The sequence below is a fragment of the Prinia subflava genome, chromosome 13, assembly GCF_021018805.1.
Source record: "Prinia subflava isolate CZ2003 ecotype Zambia chromosome 13, Cam_Psub_1.2, whole genome shotgun sequence".
In the NCBI taxonomy this organism is placed as follows: Eukaryota; Metazoa; Chordata; class Aves; order Passeriformes; family Cisticolidae; genus Prinia; species Prinia subflava.
The window spans coordinates 8,872,748-8,896,123 of record NC_086259.1 but is presented as its reverse complement, the minus strand read 5'-3'; the positions used below and the strand labels follow the sequence as shown (position 1 = coordinate 8,896,123).

The 23,376-nt window shown below is 45.6% G+C and overlaps 1 protein-coding gene across 2 annotated transcripts in view; it reads left to right on the top strand.

The window, feature by feature from the left end:
• ZNF423 (zinc finger protein 423) overlaps nt 1-23,376 on the top strand; it is a 276,157-nt gene that overhangs the window by 40,037 nt on the left and 212,744 nt on the right. The window contains exon 1 of one of the 2 annotated variants that reach the window (XM_063410790.1): nt 7,825-9,815. The exons of the other annotated variant lie outside the window; for it this stretch is intronic. Coding sequence (XP_063266860.1) covers nt 9,776-9,815 — 40 coding nt within the window. The 5' untranslated portion in view covers nt 7,825-9,775. Of the gene's footprint in view, nt 1-7,824; nt 9,816-23,376 lie in introns of those variants that run through there. 2 annotated transcript variants of the gene reach the window in all.

The following is a 23,376-nucleotide window of genomic DNA, read 5'->3' as shown; positions in this document are numbered from 1 at the left end:
CGAGCTGCTCGCCCGGGGCTGGGCACGGCACCAGAGCTGCGGGCTCCCGGACCGTGCACCGGGCTGCTTTCCCACGGCGCGGCCGCACGGAGATGGGTCTTTTCTCTCGAGCAGACGTGTCAGGACCTGACATTATGTTGTTCCGCGAGTGGCGTTGGCTCCCGAGAATGGCCATGGCTCTGGGATCACACTACGGGATCTGCGGGCAGGAACGCTCAGCCTGCAGCCGCAGAGCCGTGCCCGCCGGCTGCGTGTGATGCTGGAACTGCCCTGGTGCTCCATTGCCGTGCCGTGCCATGCCGTGCCGTGCCGTGCCCTTCCAGCTGCACCCTCACGGCAGTGCCGAGCTAGGAAGTTCCCTGGCAGTCCACGGCGGTCTGGTCGTCCAGACAGCAGCGGTGGTTGCCCGGAGAAGTGTGCAAGCTTCTGGAGTAGGACCTTTTCATGTGCTGCCCCGGTGGAGGTTTGTGCCCGCCTCTGGGAAATGCCACGCACCGGGACCCTGGGCATTCGGTGCCTGATTGGAGGACACACCGATAGTATCGAGCAAGATAACCAAATAAACAGCAGGGCAATTTTTTTAGTTGATATTGTTATAAGTATTTTAAGAATTTGCACCGATGCATTTAAAAATGAGCTCAAGGATTTAAAAATAAAACCCTAAAAATAAATGTAAACAAATCCAGTTCTCTTTAAACCCTATGGCCTCTCCTATTCTGCCAAGCTGGCTGTAAGCCTTTTTGCTGATAAGACGTATTCCTTTCTATCTACGAAAGGAGTCCTAATAAGAGAAAAATAAACACTGCCAATCATAGGAGTCCTAATAAGAGAAAAATAAACACTGCCAATCATAGGATTTAAAGAGAACATCAGTTGGGCTGATAACAGAAAAATATTCTGTGACCCTTCCAAAGCCCTCTGGAGACATGAAATTGAGAGAGGTCTGAAGAAACCTATGCACATTCTGTAGAAACTACTTGACAAATTGTGCTGAATTTTATAGAGAATTTTTGCCTGGGTTTTTGGCATCATAATTCAATAGCAATGAGATAATTTTCTATTCAATAGTTTTCTGTTCAATAACAAAGAGATAACTTTCTTGTGAAGTTTTTACAGGAATAAAACCTGCATATTCTCACACTGCCACCTGCTCCCCACCACAAGCTCAACCATGTAATCTCACCGAATCAGAAGAGGGACCACAAATATCTTGGTATTAAAAAACAAACTTTCTTTAAAATGCCTCTTTCAAAACTGCCTGCGGGTCTGCCTGTGCAGCTGTGGGGTTTGCTAATCAATAGCACCATGCAGTACGCTGTGTCTTTTTGCGTAATTACAGAATGAAAGCAGGCACAGAAAAGAACCAAGTGGAAACCATTAATTTTTTAGAATGGGACTTGATTTGTGTTTCAGTTTTCTTCAGTTCAGTGGGAAGGAGCTGGAAGAGGAGGTGACAGCAGCAGTTCGGCTGCCTGTCCTCAAGCTGCTTGGTTTAATGTGAAGCCGCTGTTTGGATTTCACTTTTCTGGACCTGTGAACAGCTCTGAGGGTAGAGAGGTGGCATCCCCTGGGACAGGGATGTCAGGCAGGGACAGGCTGAGCTGGGACACATTGTACTGCAGTTGTGAGCACTGGCTTCGTACCACTTACCTGCCAAAGTGGCCAGGGATGGTTTTCATGGCAGAGACGATCTCGAGGGTGGGAAGGTTTTGGTGCACAGCATCTTTACTTGGTGCACACTATTTAAATACACAGCGGCAGTAGTAGATGGCTGGGTAATGCTGGCAGGATTGGAAATGTGCCCAAACACTATTATTTTTGTTTGGTTTATGAAGAAACAGAGGTGGGGAGAGGTAATTTTCCCCCGTTATTTTATTGGGAAAATACCAGTGGAGTGGAAGCCTTTGGAAACATAGAACTTTTTAGACAAGCTGTGCCTACCCATGTAAAATGCTTCTAAGATTCCAGATTCTTGCAACAGGTTGCTCTGCGGCTTCTGATAGGAGCCGGTCCAGAGGGCAGCTGCCTGGTTGTGTTTGGCAGTCTTTGATACCCCATTTTGAGAGTTGGTGTGAGTGCCGCCAGGTCCAGTTCCTGGGATGAGTTAGCCCCGAGGCCTCACAGCACTTCCTAACTCCTGCTGGAACAGGGCTTAATGGCTGAGAAAATCCACCATCCGCCTCGAGAGATGATCCCGGACTAGTGTGAATGGGAGTTTTTGACTGCAAGGTGGAAGGAAAAGTGATATGCCCACTATTAGTTATTAACGTTGCTAAACCTTTTCTCTGGGTAGAGAAATCTTCTGTCTCTGGAGTGTAATTCTGAACATCTCATAAACATTACACAGATATATGGCAATGAAATTTATAATCAAAAACAGAAACAAGGGTGCCTGAATATATGGAGGACATGAATCACTCCTAATGCTGGAAGTCGATCCATAATACCTTAAACAAGTACTCAGAGTCCAAGTGCTAATTATCTGCTAATGGGGTATTTGTTCTCCTTCAGTTATGTAAAAGTACACAGCATTCAACCTAAAGAGTGCACTTTAATGGCTTTGTACTGGTGGAGAAGGAACAGCTTTGAAGGCTGCTGCCATGCTTTGCCCTGGAGCGCCTGGAGCCGCTTGCTGAGCTCCGGGTGCTGCCCTTGCTGTGCCTCTCCCCTCCTCCGGCTTTTCCACTCGACATTCGTTCTCCGTATCCCAACATTATCCAAGTCAGCAATGCTGGCAAAGATGTGAATAAATTTATAAATCCCGTATGGTGGCTTTCGCCACCGCTGCTGGCCAGAGAGCAGTGAAGATGCCTGTCGAGTACAAGGGGAGCTCCACCCGAGAAACAAAGCCCGGTAAAGTGAATGAGCTCTTTGATCGCAACCCTGCTAAGAAAGGGTCTCAGTGGGCACGGTGAGCTGCTCTCACGGGGAGAGAGACGCAGTGACCCATCCTCATCGCACAAATGCCTGGTCGGAGCTTGCGGAGCTGAGCTGACATCAAGGAGAGGGTGAGGGTGAGGGAGGCCCGTGCTGGAGAGCCTGGAACAAACCTCCGCTGGCCAGCTCACTGCAGAGCACCTCCCTACACCAGGCTTCACCCACCTTTAACTAATTCAAATGAATAATGGATTTTTAATTCTTTATGTCCTTTGAGCAGCAGTACAGACCCAGCACCACCGGGAATGGAAAGAACACTGAATATGTGGAGCACAGAGAGAGACTATTCTCTGAGCTGTGATAAAAATATGGGAAACATGATACTTTTGTATACCAAACATCTTAAGTTATTAAGTAACATTATAATGCTGGAAGTTATCATTACCGGAATATTGAAAAGGCAGATGTAGAGCCTGGAAAATTCTTCGTGCTAAAGGTGGTTTTGTCACAAAGTGCTGAGCCTCTGCCTGACTCCCTCACCTCTTTGGAACAGAGGCCAAAATGAATACTTTGCTTGATCAGCTATGGAATACTTGCTTGTATTTGTAGGACATTGCATGATCTATGTCTTTAGCACAATAATCATTAATGACTTTTACTGTAACTGTGGAGGGGAGTGCATATGTGATTCATCTACAGATGGGTATTTTCTGATATTTGAGCTAAATTCAGCTCCAGTCTACAACAGTATTTTTTCAAAAAATGTCACTAACAGCACCACTTACTCTATCTTGATTTCAGACTATTTTATCTTCTTTAACTAAAAAAAATACTGATAGATGTAAGAGGCATACACAAATGAAAAAGAATTTAAAATCACTGTGCTTATTAGAGATGTATGAATACCAATATTGGTGCACATGGCATGTGCACATGAAACGAGCTCCTAATCCCGTTTGTACTAAAATGTGCTTCACAGTGAAACTTCCCCTTTGTTTTTCAATGCCCTTGATAACATCTCAGTCCCTTTTCACTGTAACTTCCCAAAGTGTAAACTCAGGCAGCCTGGCTGGATGCTGCCTGCAGACACACAGCCGATTCTTCACCTGAAGCCTTTCCTTTCTGTGCACATCCTCCCTCTGGAGCACCTCTACTTTCTGCTGCTCTGTAGCCCAAATTTAAGTCTATGCCAGTCCTTGCTTATGACAAAAATGTGGGATGCCAGTTATTTATTTATGTAAAGTGTTTGGAGGCTTTAACTCAAGAGCACCATAGAAACTGGGCTGGTATTGTAGTCGGGGCTTTTATTCAGGTTGCCTGATGCGCTGCGGATGCCGCCTGCCTTTGTGTGCTCCAGCCCCATGTTTATCCCGACGCTGCCTTTGTGTTCCCTATTTGACATATTTTACTGTAAATAAAGAGAGACACTCTCTTGCAGCTGTATCCACTGTGACATTTGACTCTCTGCTGAATGATTGCATTGTGCTGTGTGCTTTGAAAACATTATCTCTTCTAAGAAATAATCTAGTCCTTTAATAGTTTTCTGCATGTGCCTGTATTTCTTTGCACATCCAGAGAGCTCAGGTGTTTGCCCACCTCTGTCAAACCCCAGCCACATCAGCTCCTGCCATGTTGAGGGCTGGTGAGGGTACAAGTGCCTTGGATACCAGGTCTTGGCACTGCTCATTCCCACTTTGCCTGCTCTTTTTAGCTGCACCCTCTGATCAGGCTTTTTCTGCGGTGTGAGCCTTTTGCCACATTTCTTAGATATTATGCAACATCTCCTAATTAAGTCTATACATATCATATATTCTTTATAGGTTGACTCTTACTGGCTGCTCTACATTTATGGTGATCTTCCCTCTGCTGCCTGGTAATGGGTGATGACCCTCTCAGACTTTTTATGTGTTGAAGGTACTCCTCTTTTTGTTTTTAGAAAGTTTAAATCCTTGCTGAGGCTGGCTTTCTCAAAGCAGACCTGATTCATTGAGTGCCTAACTTAAACAGTCCTTGTATAACATCCCTTCTATGAAGTTTGCACTTTTGCCTTTACACAACCGTGCTATTTTTATATAACTTGTAATTGCAAACTGATTCTGAAACACTTTCAGAATATTTCTCTATATTTAGAAATGTATAGGGGTTTGCTTTAAATACTGAATGCAAATAAATCTATACCTATAGCGAGGCTGGTAGTCCCGCCTGCGTTTTCCAGAGAAAGGCCAATCAGTTTCCTATAAGGCTGCCAGGGTGGTACAATCTCAGATGTCACTATTGTTGTGGATAGGATCTTCCCAAAAGTCATCAAACTTTAAGAAATATGTTCACTGTGCACGCACATGGCAGAAGAGAACAGAGCAAAATGAAATGAAATGAAATGAACATCTTGAGTTAGCTGGCACGAAAAGCAAGTGTATGGGTTTCACCCCGAAAAGAGCACACTGAAACCAGCACTGGTGTCTCTGAGGAGAGGCACGGCAGTGAGTGGAGGGGCAGGGACCAGCAGGTCCCCGCAGATCAGGGCTCGGTGCCTCCGTGTCAGCCTCACGGGGCTCGGATGGCAAATCTGATGGAGGAGGTGGCGGATGCCTCCACCAGCAAATCCTGTTTTCAGACAAGCCATGCTGAGCTCGGGGGGCTCCTCTGCATCTCACAACTGGTTCCCTCTCACCAGCAGCTGCGTGGTGTGTAGTATAGGATCTGTGTCATGCATAATATAGAACAATGACATTCCCAAAAGGGGTTACAAGCAGAGAATCCGGCATCCAAATTGTCCCAGCGACCTGATGAGACATGGACGTCATTCGGAGCTGCGGGAGGGCTCTTGGTTCTCTCCCGGAGAGAACAGCTCTGCACTCTGGCAGTCTTGGCTTAGTGCTTTTATTAAAATTCCCCAGAATAAAAAGAAAAAGCATCTGTGAGGGGACAAGATTGATAAGAGATTCAAAATATATTTTTATTGCGTTCTTAAATTACCATAATTAAATTAAATTATTAAGTGTATTTTTATTAAATTAGCACACAGGCTGGTGTCACTTGCCTTAAATATTTTAATAAAGCCTGTGAAGTCTTCCCTTGTTCTTAGTGCTCTTGGAATGTATCTATTTTAATGACAATATGAGCTTAAGTTCTGGCATTAGGAAGAGAGCGTGGATGGGTGAATTCTGCATTTCTCTGGAGGGCCCAGCAGGGTTATGGGGTTTTCTTTGCTCAAGAGTGGCTGCGGGATCACATAAACTCCATGTACACATATCTGCAGGAGATGCACAAATGATGTGTTGTGACAATAGAGCAGCAAAGCATTTAGGCATATGTTGGAAAACTCTGTGGAGCAGAGATGTAGTTACAGAGCAGGGCCTGGAGGAAATCTGTGTATTGCTGGGTTTGAAGATAATAGAGAGGGATGAATTAATAATTATATATGTGTGTGCTACATTCAAAGACAGATTTATGTATGTGATTCATGTTTTTCTGTCAAACCTACCTTCCCATTTTCTTTATCTCCAGCTATAAACTGGATATTTCTCAACAGATGCCACCATGGAAGGCAGTGGGTTTAATGGTGGTGCTGCTTTTGCAACAGCTGTAGGAGAGAACTTGAACTACTTTCGTGGGAGGGGCTGGGGATGCTCAGACCAGGGCTCCTCACCTTGCTCTGAACCGGGTAGGGCCTTGCAAATAACCTTCTCACTGGCTCTCTGGCAACAGAAAAGGGAAAAAAATATTAAATGAAAATTTATAGATTTTCTGATGAATTTAAGAAGTGGAGAAAAGTTGTGCGATTTAGAGTTATTTTTTAAAAATGCAGAAAATGTGGGAACAGAGGACTGGATGGCAAAGGGGCTTGGGGTGGCAATGGGGCTTGGGAATTTCTTGCCAAGTGGAATGTGTAAAACTAAGATTGAAATCCCCTCTTTGCTTGATTGCACGGGGATTTGAATTTGGGTCTCAGAACTCCTCTGAGAGTGCCCAACCGCCAGCACATTCTGGGATGAGAATCTGTCCTGCTGAAGCTGTTCTGCTTTGTAAGAATAATTAAATATTCATTGGGCCAGTGAGAGAACAGAAACAAGTTGATAGCCTGGGGATTAAGCCTCTCCAATAAGACAAGGATACAGAAGTAATTCAGTTCCTGATCCAACTCTGATGCTGAATGGATATGAATCTAGGGTCATGCTAACCAAATTTACCATGATCCTGTGTTTTTCAGTATATCTGTATCACAACATTTTTTTCACCTTGTCAGCCTTCCTTATTTCTTTACAGAATCTGCTACCACATTGGCTTTTATAGTGGTGAATCTGTGTAAACTAGAGTGATCCCCATTTTTGTTGGAATTGGGGCCAAGGGCTCTTTAGCAGTCCATCCTTGTTCCAGGATGCCTTTTTGAACCCCCACTTTGTTACTTGGTGCAGTAGGGTGGAGGAAGTAAACCTTGATTATAGGGGTGTTACAGGAAACGTTTTTTACAGTATGTCCAGTCTGTGGTGGTAATCTGGAATCACACAGTAGGAGGGAACTATAAGCCTTTAATATGACATTAATAAACCCAGTAGTTTCTGTCAAACCTTAAGAAAACAGAAAATCAGTACTAAACATCTATTCAAATGTGATGTTGCATTAAGAAAAATTTTTACAGTTCTGGTCTGAACTTACCCAGTTAAATGACAAACTCATTCCTGAGTTGCTTGGGTTTCTTTTGGTGTGGGGAGAAAAGAAAAAAGGAAGATATTTTCCAGATGGAGCTCACTTGCAAGAAAGCAGTGCCTATATCCAGCATCCCCTGCATCCCCTTTTGATGCGAGTGCTGGTCCTCACCACTGCCCTGGGGCCTGGCTCCAGCGCCTTCCTCTGACAGGGCTACTTTCACAGGATCTTAGCAAAGCCCATTCCTTCCATCCAGGACACTTCTCTTTTGATGCCCAGATACACAGCTGGGCTCTCGTGATGGCCCATCACGGGCCGGGGTGAGGATGCTTGGGGACACGATTCCTCTTGCGCTGCTCAAGCAGTGGAGTGCTGATGCACCTTGTCCTTGCACAGCAGTAAAGGCTCCTGGAACGAGCAAACCCTGTCTAAATGGGAGAGGAAACTGATGGAGTGTTTATCTGGAGTCATTTTATTCATAACTTGGCACCAAGTGCTCCGTGAGATGACAATTTCAGATTTTTCTAGAAGCTGCCTTCCCAGTGGAGAGTCACGGGCGACTCCGGGTCCTGCTAGATACAACACCTTGGGAGAGGCAGAGAACAGTAACTCTCCCTCCCGGCTCTGCACAAACAGGCAGCGGAGGGGGGTGTGTGAGAGTGAGTTAAAAACCGCCCGCCACTTTCCGCGGCCGCTGAGCCCTTGGCACTCGGGGGGGATTTCAGTGCCCCCGCCCCGGGCAGACCGAGGGCGGCCCGGGTCGCTGCGGGGGCTGCGCTCTGCGGGCCCGGACCCAGCGCCAGCCGGGCCGGGCCGGGCCGGACCCGACGGGGCGGGGGCTCGGCGCGGCCGCGAGTCCGGTCCGCGGCGGCGGTCCGCGTTTTGCGGGCGGCCGCTGTATTTCCCGGGCCGTCCATGGCTCGGTGCTGTTGGCTCTCTCTCCGTCTGATCGGCGCAGGCTGCGCGGGGCTCCCTACGGGATCAGAGCGCTCCCCCGCCGGGACTCCACTCCTCACATCCTCCTGCTGGGACTCAGCTACATTTCCAGCCAAGCCTGGCTTTATTATGTGTGTCTGCACTGCAGCCCCAGCAGCAAGATCAGGAGGAGGAAAAGGAGCCAGGACAAAGAAAAGAGAGGGAGGCTGGCGAGAGCTAAAGAAAATAAAAACCCAGGGCAGCAGCGGCAGCAGCGGCAGCAATGAAGGCAGGAGCGGTGCCACCTTCCAGCGAATAACCCATGGAGGCAGCTAGCGGCCCCGGCATCGATGCAAAGAAGCACTTACCTTGTTCCGCGAAGTGCGTGCGTGCAGGGGAAGGCGGCGGCGAGCGCGGCCGGCCGCGGGGAGCCCACCCGCCCGCCCGCCCAGCTCCAGCTCCGCGCCGCGCACCGCCGGCCGCGCCGCGCCGGGGACACGGGGCGGCCGCCCCTCGGCCCCCGCCAGCATAAAAAAGGACTCGTCGCCCTCCCCGGTCAGCGGCGGGGGCGAGGAAGGGAGAGGCAGCCGGGGGCGAGCGGACAGAGAGGGAGGGAGGGGGCCGAGCGCGGCCGAGGGAGGATTTAGGAAAATCGCAACAAGGTCGCACCCCCGGAGCGCCCCGGATTGCCGGGGCCGGAGCTCCTCGTGGGTTTAGACACTGAGATCTCGCCGCGCGCCCTCCCCCACCCCACAGCCAGGACCCCGCACAGGGCTCGGCTGCCTTTTTTTTTTTTTTCTTTTTTTAAAAAATTATTATTCCGAAAGTGCGAGCCGGACTGAGCCGCAGGGCGCCTGCAAACTTTAAAGAGAACAAAAAGGCGGGTGGGGGCGCGGGCTGGGCTCGCTTTGCGTCGGTAGAATTTGCACATCCAAGGGGGGGGGAGGGAAGGAAGGAACAAAAAAACCCCCAAAACCCAAACAAAAAAAAAAGAAGGAAAAAAATTGCAACTGTTGCGCCCGCGATTTTTCTTTTTCTTTTTTTTTTCCTTTCTTTCTCCTTTTTTTTTTTTTTTTTTTTTTTTTTTTTTTTTTTTTTAAATTTTTTTTTCCCCGGGGGAAGGTGCCCGAGGGGGTGGAAAGAGGAGTTGAACTTGCCGCATTGCAACAGGCGAAAGAAGTGAGAAAATCAAATAATCGATCCCGCTGCTGCCGCTTCGCCTCGCAAAGTTTGGAGGTGCGGGGGGCGGGGGGGCGAGAGAGAAGGCAGGGAGAGGAAGAGAAGGAAGGGACAGCAGGAACACGAGGAGGAGGAGGACGAGCCGCGGCGCCCGGACATGTCCAGGAGGAAGCAAGCCAAGCCCCGCTCGGTGAAAGGTAAGGCATCCTCCGCCGGCCCCCGCCGCCGCCGCCCGGCCCCGGGCAGCCGCCGCCGCCTCCGCCGCCGCGACGCGGCCAATCAGGGCCGGGGCCCGGCTTGGCGGGGATTGCGAATCCCCCCCCGGTACGGGCTGCTGGCGGCGGAGACCCCCCCGGAACGGACGGCGTCTCCCCGGGCAGGGCATCCGCCCGCCCGCCGCCCGTTCCGGGGCTGTGTGGGCACCGCGGGCCGGCCGGGACTCGGCGGCGACACGTGTCGCGATAATTGATGAAAGAATCCGGTGGCATCGTTGAGGCGGGGAGGGAGGAAAGTTTCGCGGTGATGCTCGGGTGCGGTGGCGCATCGGCGGGCCGGGGAAGGGAGGAATGAGCTCACTCGTGTTTTAGCCGGCTAGCCCGAAATTAATGTTCCTTTATGATTGGGAATAGTAGCGCCGTCTGTTTGCTCCTTCTGTCCAATGCGCGCAAGGGTGGTGATAGAAGGGGAGAATTAAACCCGATTTGATAGTTAGGGGTTGAGAATTTGCTTGAGCTTGAAGAAACAATGGCCAAATTTAGTAACGGCTTTATGAGTAAAGGTTAGACATTAAACTACTCGTGTTCTCGTCCATGCCCAGCGAAGCGGTGTTTAAAATCTCCTGTTTACCTCCATAAGAAAACAGCTGCTGGAGAAACGTAAAGGGAGGGCCGGGACCAGCCCCGCGCCGTACTGCACGCCTTGCCAGCTTTTTGACTTTTAAGTGAATGGGTGCGAGAGAGAAAGCGGGATTCCCGAAGCCTTGCGCTCCCAGCCACGAGGAGGTTAGCTGATGTTGGGGAAGGTTTTATTGTCCTCTGCACAAAGCACAAGTCGCAAACTCAGTGGACCGGAGGCTTTGTTGTAGAAGCACAAAAGGATCAGAACTTTGGATGCCCAGAAGATGAAACAAAAAGTCCAAAGCTTTTGTAATTAAATAACTCGTGAGTGGACAAAATTAGCGTGCAGTTAATCGACCAGCTAAAGAGCAAATTGAAACCACATCCAGGGCCGTTTTATATTATTTGTGAAATATCCATTATTTCATAGGTGATTGCAACGTAAGTTGTATGTGCTTCAAATGTTTATCAAGTTTTTGTAAAGTCGGTCCTTCATCTTTGTACGACCTCCTTAATCATTTTTTCCCCAAATTAAGAGCACCCTTTAGCATTGTGCTGTGGGGCAGGTTTGCAGCGTGGCATTGTGACCCTCTGCAGTCCCGGACAATCTGCTAAAGGAGCTGCTTCAGTAATTGGTAGATGAATGTTACAGTCTCTGGGCAGAAGAAAGGGCAGAGATAGAGCTATTTCTGGGGGATGCTCTGAAATACATTGTTTGAAACTAAAAGAGCCGCAGTTTGAGAACAGTGGAGCAGGCCTTGGGTCATGACTTCTCTCAGATGAGGGGATCACATTTAGTGGCCAGGCCTCTGGAGTTTAAAATATTTTCCTGTGCTAAAGTGTCACATTTAACATTCAGGAAATAGTTCTATGCCAGTGCAAACAGTGTTTGCTTTGGAAGCTCAGTTAGTAAACCTTGACATCTTGTGACATACAGTGTTAGATATTTACCATTTATTACTCTTCTGTTTTCTTCCTCATTACTTTTAGGCAGCTCTACCTCTTGCAAGTGATTGATACTTTATAATGAATTTTTGACTCTAATTCTGGTATAGAACTGATCACTATTTAAATGATCACTTTTATGAATTAAAGCAGGTAGCTTACTGTCAAGTCATAGCTGAGAAACAATATCCCTATCATGCAGAAATATCTAGAAGGTCTTTGCAACAGTGAGCTGGGTGAAGCCCAGTTTTTAAAGATTCTAAATATTTCTGAGGTCTCTAGGCACAAAAAAATGTTGTTTCCAGCTTCAGCATAAACTGGATGTAAATTACAGGTCTTAGCTTGAGCTGCCTTATGGGGAGTCTAAGAATGAGCTGAATCTGGGTGAAATTCTGGATAATAGGAGGGAGCTCATATGGGCATGTAAGATAAAGAAATTCTTCATTTCTTTCTATTTACCCATACCTTCTGCTTGTAAAAAGTCTGTTGTATACATTTTGTGGTCTAGGGAGCTGGCAACCCAGTAGATTGCCACAGTACACGTTTCCATGGAAATAATTGAGATGTAATAAATAAAGGCACTCTGAGGTCATAGGTTTCCCAATTCAACTGAGAAGAAAACAAGCATAAATTACGTGGATATATGTCTGGCATTTAGGACTTAAAATAATTTAACAGTTTTCTCTTTTCCATCTTTTATTTCACTTTGTATAGCAGCTTTGCTATTTATTAACCGCTATGAGATTTGTGTATCCTTTTTTCATTCAGAAAGATTATGCACTAAAATAGGATCAGTCGGTGCCTGTGATGAAAGGGATTATTCTGCATGCAAAAAGCAAGTTGCCTGCACTTAAACTGGGAGCGATGCTGACTTTAAAGAAGCGATTGACTTTGACAGAAGTATCGAATGTTGACAAGTCTTAGATGCGGGTTATTGAAAATGAAGTGATAGCAAACCCACAGTGGATGCCAGCACAGCTGCAGGTCAGGTGGCCCCTGTGCTGTATTCTCAGCTCTCAGGTTCAGCCTGGCAGAAACTTGCAGTAATTCCTGCAGCTGTAACTCCAGCAGTAGCCCTGGGCTTCCCCCTGACATGGGATTTATGATTTGCAATACAATTCACTGATTTGTTTTGACCATTAGTTTGTGCAAACTTGAAGATACTAACCTTATAGCTGGTGGCTGGGGACAGTGTTGGCTTAAAGGAAAGTGGTTTCACATCGATGAGAAGGGAATAAAAGTGTGAGTATTGAATCTTTGCTGGTTTACAAAATAAACACTTAGGGGACAGTGTGGTGGTAGCAGTGATGGAGTAAAATACTTTCTGAAGCTTTACTTCACATCACAGATGAAGCCCATGAAAGTAATTTTCCTCAACACAGATCTTGCCCTGTTGCCAGTAACCTCGACTGCTGAGAGCTTTTCCAGTTCTCTGTAAGGAAGAGTTATATCTTACTCAGTGTTGTTAAAAGCACGTGGACCTGAACCCCAGAACGTAACACAGCTGTCAGTGTCAAAGCACTGTCTTGTCCCCCCTTACAGCTGATGGGCACTGATGTTAACACTGGTGTCCTTAAAAGTTTGTTTGGTGCTGGCTGCTGCAGGGAGTGGGGGCACCCAGTCTGCTCAGGGGGCTGGGGAGGGCAGGTCTGCCTTCCTCCCCTTGGTCACACTGCAGCTTCTGCTTGGGGGTGCTTCTGGAGGTAACAGCAACCCGTGCATTTCCAGTCCCATGTAATGGTAATTGAGGCACTACTGGGCTGCCATTTGTGGGACTGGGCTTGCACTGGCACGAGGTTTTAAGCATCAGATGCACTTTGGCTGCTGAATTTGACAGTTCTGCAAATTGCTGTCAGCTTGCGGGGGTATTTTGTGCATAAACGTGCTAGTTGGTAATCAGACTGTTTTGCAAAAGAATGCACTAATTAACTCTAGATTTGTTATCCTACTTGAAGTTGCAGAATTGCTGTCATATTTTTTTGCTTTCTGTTGGCAAAAAATGCTGATAGAAACTTTTGATTCACACCCTACCTGCCTCATTTGTGTCAGTCAAGAAGAGAAAAGGGGGGGTTGCTCATTACTTCGTTATCTGCAAAGTAAATAAAAATACTTCAACCATTTGCTGAGTTCCAATTAGTTGATTGCTATGAATGATCTTCTTTAAAGGAATGCTGTTTTACCTATCTGCTCATACAAAGGTTTGATTTTGAATATCTTGTGAAAAGGATTCTCTTTGTCTTGATTGATGTCAAGAATAAAAGCATGATGGTAATATCCCTTTGAAAGCTATTGTATTGTCAGCTCTGGCTGACAGCAGGAGGCCCTCCTAGTGCTATAGATTAGCGCTGTGAAAACACTGACATTTTCTTTGTTATATTGCTGTTGTTCTGCTTGCAAAGTCAATTATACAATGTCGGAGCTCAGTTACAGAGTTGACTGTGGAAGTAACAATGTCTTTCATACTTGTCTTAAAGATATAATTTTCCTTTTTTCCCAGTTGATAAAGAAGAACCTGAAGGTACTGGAACAGTACATTCTACAAATTAAATTTTGACAAGTATAATCATAATTGCCAAATACAAGAGACTTGTGCGATTATCCTTTAATTTTACAGTTCATTCAAGTTTCGGTGGAATTTTATTGATACAGTGAAAGCAGCAGCTAAAATTGATAAAACTCATATCAAATAAGATTACGCTCTTGATTGTTCTTTATCAAGTGTAGCTTTTGGGGGATTAGGAATAATTGGAGATGTTGGTGTTTCATTGTGGGGCTGGTGCCCTGAGAGCGTTTGAATCCATGCAGTATTCCGAGCACTGCCTTCAGGGATTAGCCTGCAGTTTTTAATTTTTGCCTGTGTATTTTGCTACAAGCCTAGCAGCGTTCTCCTCTGAACTCCACAAGTCCCATTTTCCTGCCTTTCTCTCCCTCTGGTATGCTCTCCTGGACGGGATCTGGGTGGTATTTAACTGGTTTTACTGATTGAAACTCCTGCCTGTGTGCAAACACCTTTTAATTGCGGCCTGTTCCCATTGGTCTCAGTGAATATAACGAATAAATGTGGCCAAAAATTGAAGAATGGGAAAGGTAACACGAAACGTTTAAATATAAATGGGGAGAAAATAGAAATCTCATGTTTTCAGTGATGCTATGTCTAAAGCCATTGAAGAACAACTACCATTGTACAGCTCTTGGAGAATTCTTCCTATGTTTTTCTTCAAAAATATTTGTGTACAATTGGTGCAAGTTAAAGAACATCATTCACTGCTGAATTGCTTCAGATGACACATGCAAAAAAATAATCAGGGACCTCTTGTAGGACGTTAATTGTAGGATTTCTAAATTACTATTATAAACTAATAGAGTAACAAAAGATTCTACAGTTACCAGTAATTTGTCAGGATTTATTTTGTTTTTCTTCAATAATTGAAAATTAATGTCTTGAAGTGAAAGCAGATGTTCATGCCATCCTCTGAATTGGATATAAAAATGATGTTTTGTAGATGCGTTAAGCTTGTGTAAATACAGATTGTCTTATCGTAGATGTGGCTTTGGCTTGGTTTTATCTATTGTTTGGTGCCAAATTAACTTTTAGGTTAAACGTGGGTAAGTGGTTTAAGCTTGGTTAAATTAACTAAATTGAATGCTTGAGGTGGTACCCAGTGATCAATTACTACAGTAAACATTTTAAAAACCCTACCTCACCTGCTGGCTTTGTGAATGATGAGACTTTCTCATACTGTAGAATTAATATTTATTTCTATTTGATAAGTGTACTTGCAATTATTTACTTGGCTATTTTTATTGAATTGGTTAATTTTTCTTGCTTTCCAGTTCCAATTTGTGAAATCAATTTTAGATGATTACAACATTTGAAAAATACAAACCACTTTTTTTTCGAAAAAGAAATAATCTCCTGGTCTCATGTGTCATATGTATTATAGCATTCTCTTACACAAAAGATTATTAATTACCCGCAATAACTGAACTGTCTTATAAAATGCCTATATCAGGTCCTCATCACTCCATCACTGTTCTCTGTAAATGCCTCTGAAAAAGCGTGGCTATTATATTCCCTTGTATCCTAGTAAATGTGCTGGAGAAATGAAATACTACTGATATAAAACCTGTTAGAGACTCCTGCTAAATCCTGACTGACAAATGGTGTTGGAGGGGAGGGCCTGGCTTTGGTGCGTGCGTTGGTGGACACGGCCCGGAGAGCGTGGGTGGGAGCTGGAGCCCAGTGAGGACCAGCTCTGAGCTCTGTGTGCTTTCATTCCACACACTTTGGGAGCACAGTAGATCCTCATGCATTTCCTTTCTTGATGTCCATTACTAAATGGAGAGAAACTAGCTCCTTTTTCTCTTAGACAAATAAAGTGATGCGAGTTTTAAGTACTACATCTTCTTGACAACACCTAGATGTGTATATATGTGTGCAGCAGTGAATTATGGTGGCTTATTGGAGCCACATTATTCTGGGGAGGAGAAGGATGTGCAGGGACTAAAGGTCTCTTGTGACATTTCTAGCTACACGAGGCTCAGGCTTCAACCTCTTGCAATGGCTTGTTTTCAAAAATGTAAACAAAGGGACCCGGTGGTGTTGGAAAGTGGGTGCTGCCATTTGGAATGTGCTCACAGATCTTGCAGGACCGTGGGTTGGTGGATGGCGTTAGCTTTCCACAGAACGACTGACTTGGGTAGCACTGCAATACCCATCTGAATCTGGCCATAAGTACCTTCATTATATTGTTTGCACTTGCTTAGAAAGAGAACCTTTCCCTTTCTAGCTACAGATTAGGCAAGAGAAAGACCAATTTGTAGAGCTTGTAAATGCCACTTGTTAATCATATGCAGTACAATTATTAATTTTTTTCCCCTCTTTCCCCTTGGATGTATTAAGTCAACTTTTTAGCTATTTTATATAATTGAAATTTGCCCTTTTGTTACCTGGGCATGAATTATTTTTGAAATGTTGTCATTACCCGCCCTGCTGTGAGGTTTATCTCTTCTGTTCATCCTAATTAAATAAAACATACTGTTGTTTGCTGGTCTCGTGTTGAAGTGAATTACCTGCCTGAAGGCTTGCACTGGTGTCGGGCTCGCTTCTTGTTGCAGCAGCCGCCTTGACTAACACATTTACTTTTAGATTTTCATTTCAAAGGGCTCAGTTTGTGCAGTGTGACAGGTGAATGGTGAATGCTTTACAGGACTTTCAAGAGCTGAACAAACAGTAAAGGACTTATTGCTACTGCAGCCGCATGGCAAGTACAAATGTAAGGCAGCCTTTGTGGCAGAGAAGTGTTTCCTTTGCTGGATAGAGGCCACTCAGGAGACCCGAAGGGCTCACTTGGGTATGCTGGAGGTGAAATAATCTCAGTTGTGATCTCATTTAAACCCACCCTACCTGTGTGTTCTCCTGGGCAATTTCTAGTAGGGTTGATCTCGTCTCTCTTTGTAGCATCACCCGCAGTCATGTTCTCCTTGAGTCTGGCACTGATAACGAAGGCTGCTTCAGAAGTGTAACAGTTGGAGTTTCTTTACACAGAAGTTATTTCTAGTTCATATTAGAGAACGTAAACAATGCATTCAGGTTTTAAAGCGAAGCAGAGGGAAAGATCCCCGCTTGTAGAGAAACAGTTTGTTTAAGCCTCTGATAGCACTGCAGAGAATGCCTCGCTCACTAGTGAAATCCTGTTATGAGTAAAAGTACAAGAATTAACAAGTCGCTGTACTCTGGTCTCTGTTGGCTCCTGCTAGGCTCTGGAGGTTTGGTCAAATGTGGCCTAATTCTGCTTTCCAAATATTAAAAAAAATTACACAGAGGGCAAAAAGACAAGTTCTTAATATGCATATCCTGGGAAAATCCTAAACCAGTATTTTTACCCCCTCCAGTCCCAAGGCTAATCAAAATTCCTTTGTTTCCACATCTACCATTAAAATATATGCCTCCCTTGGTTGCCTGCTGACTGTACAAGTTTAACCACTCAATTGATTGGACTCACAAAAGCTGTTACTGGGTTTATGTAGTATTTGCCTACAGGTAATTTGGAGATTGGGGTGAGGGTCCAGGCACCTTTCACCAGGACTGGTACTTAAATTTGCAGCTCTGTTCATTTCTGGATGATTCTCACCTGGCTGAGGTGAGGTTTTTCTGGGTTACTACTGAGGCAGGTTAGCCAAGCATCCACCTGCTGATTGTGGAACTTGCTTCACATAGTGGGTAGCTGAGTGGTAATGAGGATAATGTTAATGAAGACAGACTTGTCATGTGCTTTAAAAAGGGAGTGGTGCAATGTTGATGTGGGGACTTTGCTGGGTGTGCAGCTGTTTTTGTGGTCTTTAGGTTTTTTAACCCCCTTGACAGCAGTTGGAGCGGGGTTGTATGTTTAAATGTAAGTCTGAGCTCTCTGAGTAGTTTTCTAAGTGAGGTTTGTGTTAGAAGACTGTGAGTAGGCTTTTATCAGCTGTAGGGTGAAGGCTCTGTCTTTTGTGGTAGTGTTTCTTACAGGCCTTTAGTCTCCTTCCTTGCACTGCAATTGAAGGAGCAGGAGCAGCAAAGATATTTGATGGGGATAGTAATTCAGATTCTAAGGCTGGAGAGTGTCTCCTGCTCCTTCTGCTGATTCTGAGATTGCTGCTGGGAGGATTTCCGGGGAGCACTGGGAAGGTTCAAGGTGCAGAAGATGCAGCAGGGCTGTGGGAGCTCCTAGATAGCACTGGGGAAACTCAAGAGACCTGGGTTGTGTTTAACACCTGTCACTGCAAGCAGGTACAGATTTACGTGAGAGAAAGTGACTGTGATTCTGCATTCTTTCAATTTCCTGGCTGAAAAAATGGATAACTAAAAGGAGGTAGAGAAAAAACATGTTAGAAGGCTGAACATCATACTTAGGGATGTCGAAATGCTAAAAAGAGAGAGAAGTAAAATAGGGAAAGTAGAAAATCTGGTGCTACATTTGAGTATGGAGGGTGCCTGATGATTAGGTGCAAAGCTTTGGCACAGAGGTTGACTTACCTGGAGCTGTATCTATATTATTTGTAAGTTTAAATCTAACGACTGAGAGAAAGAACAGATGTAAAAAGTGACTCCAGCTCCATGGAAAAGTGTGTGATTATGCATAAGCAGAAAAAACCCCACTAGATGTGCAAATGACCTAAACAAAATAGCTCTTCTGCTCTTACTAGACAGTGACAGCACTTTCCTGTCTGGAGGAGTGCATTTATTGTGGTATATATTTATTTTTTGTTTAATATAGAGACACTGGAGGACAAGTGTGATTGCAGTCATCAGTTCTTGGTGTTTCAACTATTTTAGGGTCATGGCAGTATCTGAACTTGGCCTGTGAGGACTCACAATTGTTCAGGGCTTTGCAGGGAAAGGGAGATCAGGTTGTTACTGGAAGGAGTTCAACACTTACTATGTGAATACACACAAATGCACGTAGTATGTGTTGTGTGTCTATGTGTAAATGAAAGAGAAAACTTAGAGGAATAGGTACTATTTCTTGTTGGCCCAACTAACATGGTTGCAAAATATAAGGAAGTTTTTCTGATGAACAAGCCTGCCTGCAGTACTGAAAAAAGCAGCAGCATTCTGGCTATTTTGCTTGATAGGTAAATGTAGCTTTGTTTTAATTTACTCATTCAAGCTATTACTCAGATTTCTGTTGCTTCATTAGATTACTCACATGAGTAAAGAGATACTGGATTACATAGTAATGCCAAGCTTGTGTATTATTTATTGCTGAATTCTGTGGATGCATTTCAGTTGGGCAATTTGCTCACGGCCTCCTTTATTTCTAGGAAAATGGCATGCCTTGCCCTTCATAATTTCTTTGCTTTTACTGACCAGGCTGTTCCCCCAGAGGGCATGTGGGATGTGGCAGAGTGTTGAAAATACTGGCATGGGGAAGCAGAGAAGGAGGGCTGTGTTATTGCACATTATTTATGTTTATACTAGGCCTATATAAAAAAAGATGCTGTGTTTTTGGCACAGATACTCAGTGGAGAATGTAGTAGGCAACTCTGAATGCCAAAGTTGTTGGCTCAAAAATTTTTTTCCTTTTTTTAAGGATAAGGAAGTACTTTGGTCTGATTCTGAGCATACTTGAAGAGCATGATACAATGCATTATGAGCCATTTTATACTGAAATTCTGAGTGCTTGTACTTGGATCTTGTACTGAGTCTTGTCCACTGACCTGATTCCTATAATTTCAAGAATGTTTTCTTTCCTAATTTCTCTCCTTCTCGATAACAGATAAGTGAGACTTGTTTTAGAACTCCCATTTGATTTATTTTGATTACAATTTTTGGTCTCTAATAAACACCTAACAGAGAGCTCCTTTTTTCATTCTTCTCAATATAAGTAAATTCAGTAATAAGCCCGAACTTAAAGGTGAGGGTCTGAAAAAACCCACCCTGAGAGATGGATGGCAGGGGCGTGGTGTGCCTGGTTTGCAGTGGCCCGAGGTGCAGCGGAGGGGGAGCAGCCTGCCCTGCCTGCAGAGCTGCCTGCCCTGCCTGCAGAGCTGCCAGGCTGCACAGCCGGCTGTCCTGGCTGCAGCAGGAGCTGCTGCTTGGGGGCCTGGGGGGACAGGCCCCTGCAATTGGCAGAAAGATGCTGGTGGTGGTAGGGCTGTTGGTGTTATGCAGGCAGATTGCTCACAAATGGGGTTTGCTGGCTGCTCTGACATGCACCAGGAGTTCTCCCAAAGAACAAAATGCTTATTTTCATAAAGAGGTATCTGAGCTATGATTTTCCTCCTTGCCAGTGGGTCTGTATTCAAAATGTGGCTCCAAAGAAAGTGCATAGAAAAATGAGCTTTTAATTTGTCACCTGCTGCTGTACCACCCTGTCCTCCTTGAGATGCCAAGTTCTAAATGAGGTTTTTGTATCCCCACACACGGCCATCCAAGAAATGTTCTGTCTGTCGTAGCAGTCAGTGGCACAGCTGAAGACATCAGACTGGTGGCTTAAAACCTGCTGCTGTCTGATTGGCATGAGCAAAGCCAATGTGGTGCAAAACTTGAGCAAACAAACAGGCAGGTAGAGAAATTGCCGTCTTCAGTGGCTTTGGAGAGGTCCTGGCTGCCTCCAGAGCAGGGGCTGCTAAAACCTTTCTGTCCCACAGTGTTAAGGTAAAAGGAAGCAAAATTGTTTCTTTATGCTGTCCCTCAGAGTACCCTTGGAAAACTTCCCTTAAATGAACCTTAGAAAATGCAATGTTGTTTCTGCAGGTCTTATTTGGGAGAACAGTGGCTTGCCTGGCTGCACATGGTCTCTTCCACCCTGCCTGTTTGTCCAAGCACTGGGGGTGGCGCACATGCCAGCTGTAAATTCTTGTCTCCTAGCAAACCTCAAACCACCTAATAAAAACATTTCTTGAGGTAGCCACCAAGAACTTGATTTTTAATTTATGTACAGACGATGATGGTTTCAAGGGAAAATAGCCCAGCTGTGGGACAGGCAGGGAAACTTCCACAATGATTCCTACATATCTGTAGCCTAAAATGTCAGTGAAGTCCCTCTAGCAGCTCTGTGTCCCTTCCCATAGCATCTCGCCCACCGTGGAGCTTGGGAAGCTTGAGAGTGTTTTGCTTTCAGGGAATACTTACAGGTAGGATTTCCTCCCCAGGTTGAAGCCTCTTTACTTGTTTTTCCTCCTTTGAATCTTTGCTGGTTTTGCTCCTTGCAGTCAGGGAGAACATGACCACAACCATGGAGGTACCTTCAGGGAAGGAAGCAGGCAGGGGAGGATGAGGCAGCGTGGCCCTGCCTGCTGGGTAATGAGCCCAGAGTCCAGCCTCAGCCACTGCTCAGCCCGTGGTATGAGCTGCTGAGACCCTGGCAGAGAGGGCATGTGGTAATCCTGCCCTTTGGGGAAGCTGAAGGCAGTTGGCCCCTTTATTAGGGGGCTTTATCTGCTTCTCTGTCCTTACTGTCTACTGCTGGCTTGACTTGATTTTCTTTTATTGGCACATCCCAACAAGTTTGTTTTCTTCTGAAGATTTTCTTGATTTGATGTTGGAAAAGCACATGCCAGTCCCTGGATTAAATACAGTCTGCAAACTGGCATATGTTAAACACGCTGCTCTGGAAGGGAGCATGGAGATGAATCCTGGTTGCTTTGAGGCTGCTGTTAGTTTACACTCAGACTGTGAAAATGCTTTTTGCCTCTTGGCTGCTTGGCCCAGTCCCACGGCTGTGCCCACTGCTGCTCCAGGTGAGGGCAGATCTGATGGGGTTAGCTCTCCTCCTGTTTCTGGCTCCTTGTCCTGCTGCCCTCCTAGCTTCCTTCAGAGCCAATTTGACCTAGCAGTCCACCAGAAAAGTAACCCTGTACAGGTCTGGGGTTAGGGCAGGGCAAGCCTTCTTATCAGTGTCTGAGTTCCATTGCTTTGGGTCAAACCTTTGTGGAAAGAAGCTGGTCAAACCTTTGTGGAAAGAGGCTAAGCTGGGGAGGCTGTGCTGTGGCCCCTTGTGTGGGAGGTGGTGTGCATCTGTGTGCAGTGGGCTGATAGGCAGGCTGTGAGCCCCCTGAAAATGTGTCCCCGGGAATGATGGCTGTTGAAGCAAGTGCTCAAATCTGTAGTGAAGCACAGGGTACAAAGCCATGAGTACAGCCCAAAGAAGTTCACTGAAAGTTTTGAAGAGTAGACTCAAGTTGTACAAGTGCCTGGTGCTCTCTGCCATTGCTGGCACAGCCGTGTGTCCCAGCAGAGGTGTGAGCTGAGGGGTGCTCAGCACTGTGCCCCTGCAGAGGCTGGGTGCTGCTCCTCATCCCTCTCTGCACGGGGGCTCCCAGGCAAGCAGGCAGCTGTGCTGGGACAGGAATGCAAGGCAGAGAGGGAGAGGGAGAGAGCTCCTGCTGCCAAAAGGGAGAAGGCACCTGGGCCAGAGCTCGGCCGGCATCTTTCACTGCTCCTGTGCTGGTGGAAGTTGCTGGCAGCAGCCTTGCACGAAGCAGCATTGCTGGAGAGTAATTTTCTTCTCTATTCTACCATAGTAGAAATAATGCCACTAAGAAATTAGGTTATGTGTCTCAAGGGAAAGGGAGATTTGTTATTCTGCTTTTAGCTTGCACCATAGACTGTCACCATGGGGCTGCACCACCGAGTGGGTGCTTGTGCTAATCCTGACACATAAATGTCAGCTCTTTGTCAGAGGCTGGTCTGTCTCCCATGCTTGGGTGACAGGAGATACTATGATAAATTCCAGCTCTTTTGGCTACATTATAGTCTGCTTTCTTAGGGGCAAATTTTGACTATGGTTGACTGAAATAGCACCACATCCCATGAGGTTCCTGCCTGGGCTGGCTCACGTTCCTGGGCTTATAATGTCACAGTGGCTTTGTGGAGGACAAAGCTTCTGCTGCCCAAAGCACCCGGTGTCTTCGGGCCCATGAGGCTGGTGGCCAGCCCGGCCTCTCGAGTCCAGCAGTGCCTTGTGTTTGTGTTCTTACTGGGATCATTTCTGATGCAGCAAATTTCGATGGCTTTCCCTGGTAGGAAGGGTCCTTCCCCCCTCCCCTTCCCCCCCATTTGCTTATTTTTAGTCTCATGAAGTAAAAAGAATTGGTTGTTTGCCAAGAAGAAAAACCAACAAACAAAAACCCCAAAGCAACCACAACATTGTACCTTTCCTTGCTTTTAAAAAACATTTCCTTGTAAGTGTAACTAATGATGTGGGTTTTTAGTAGAAGCCTGTGATTCAGTGTTAAACCAATAGCATGTCAAGGAATAAAAGAGATTGGTTTCTTGTGTTTTCCTATTTAATATTAATCTTGTTCAGATTTTGGAAATCTTTGTGGTGTGAAAATATGAACAAATATATTCTTATAAAGGAATACAGGAGAATAAGATCTTTAACTCTGCATGCTTGTGCATTAGCATCGGTTGGGCTGCAGTCTGGGCTCTCAAACAATCTTACTTAAAAATAAAAGGTTTAAATTTTATAAATTTTTCTGCCTCTCC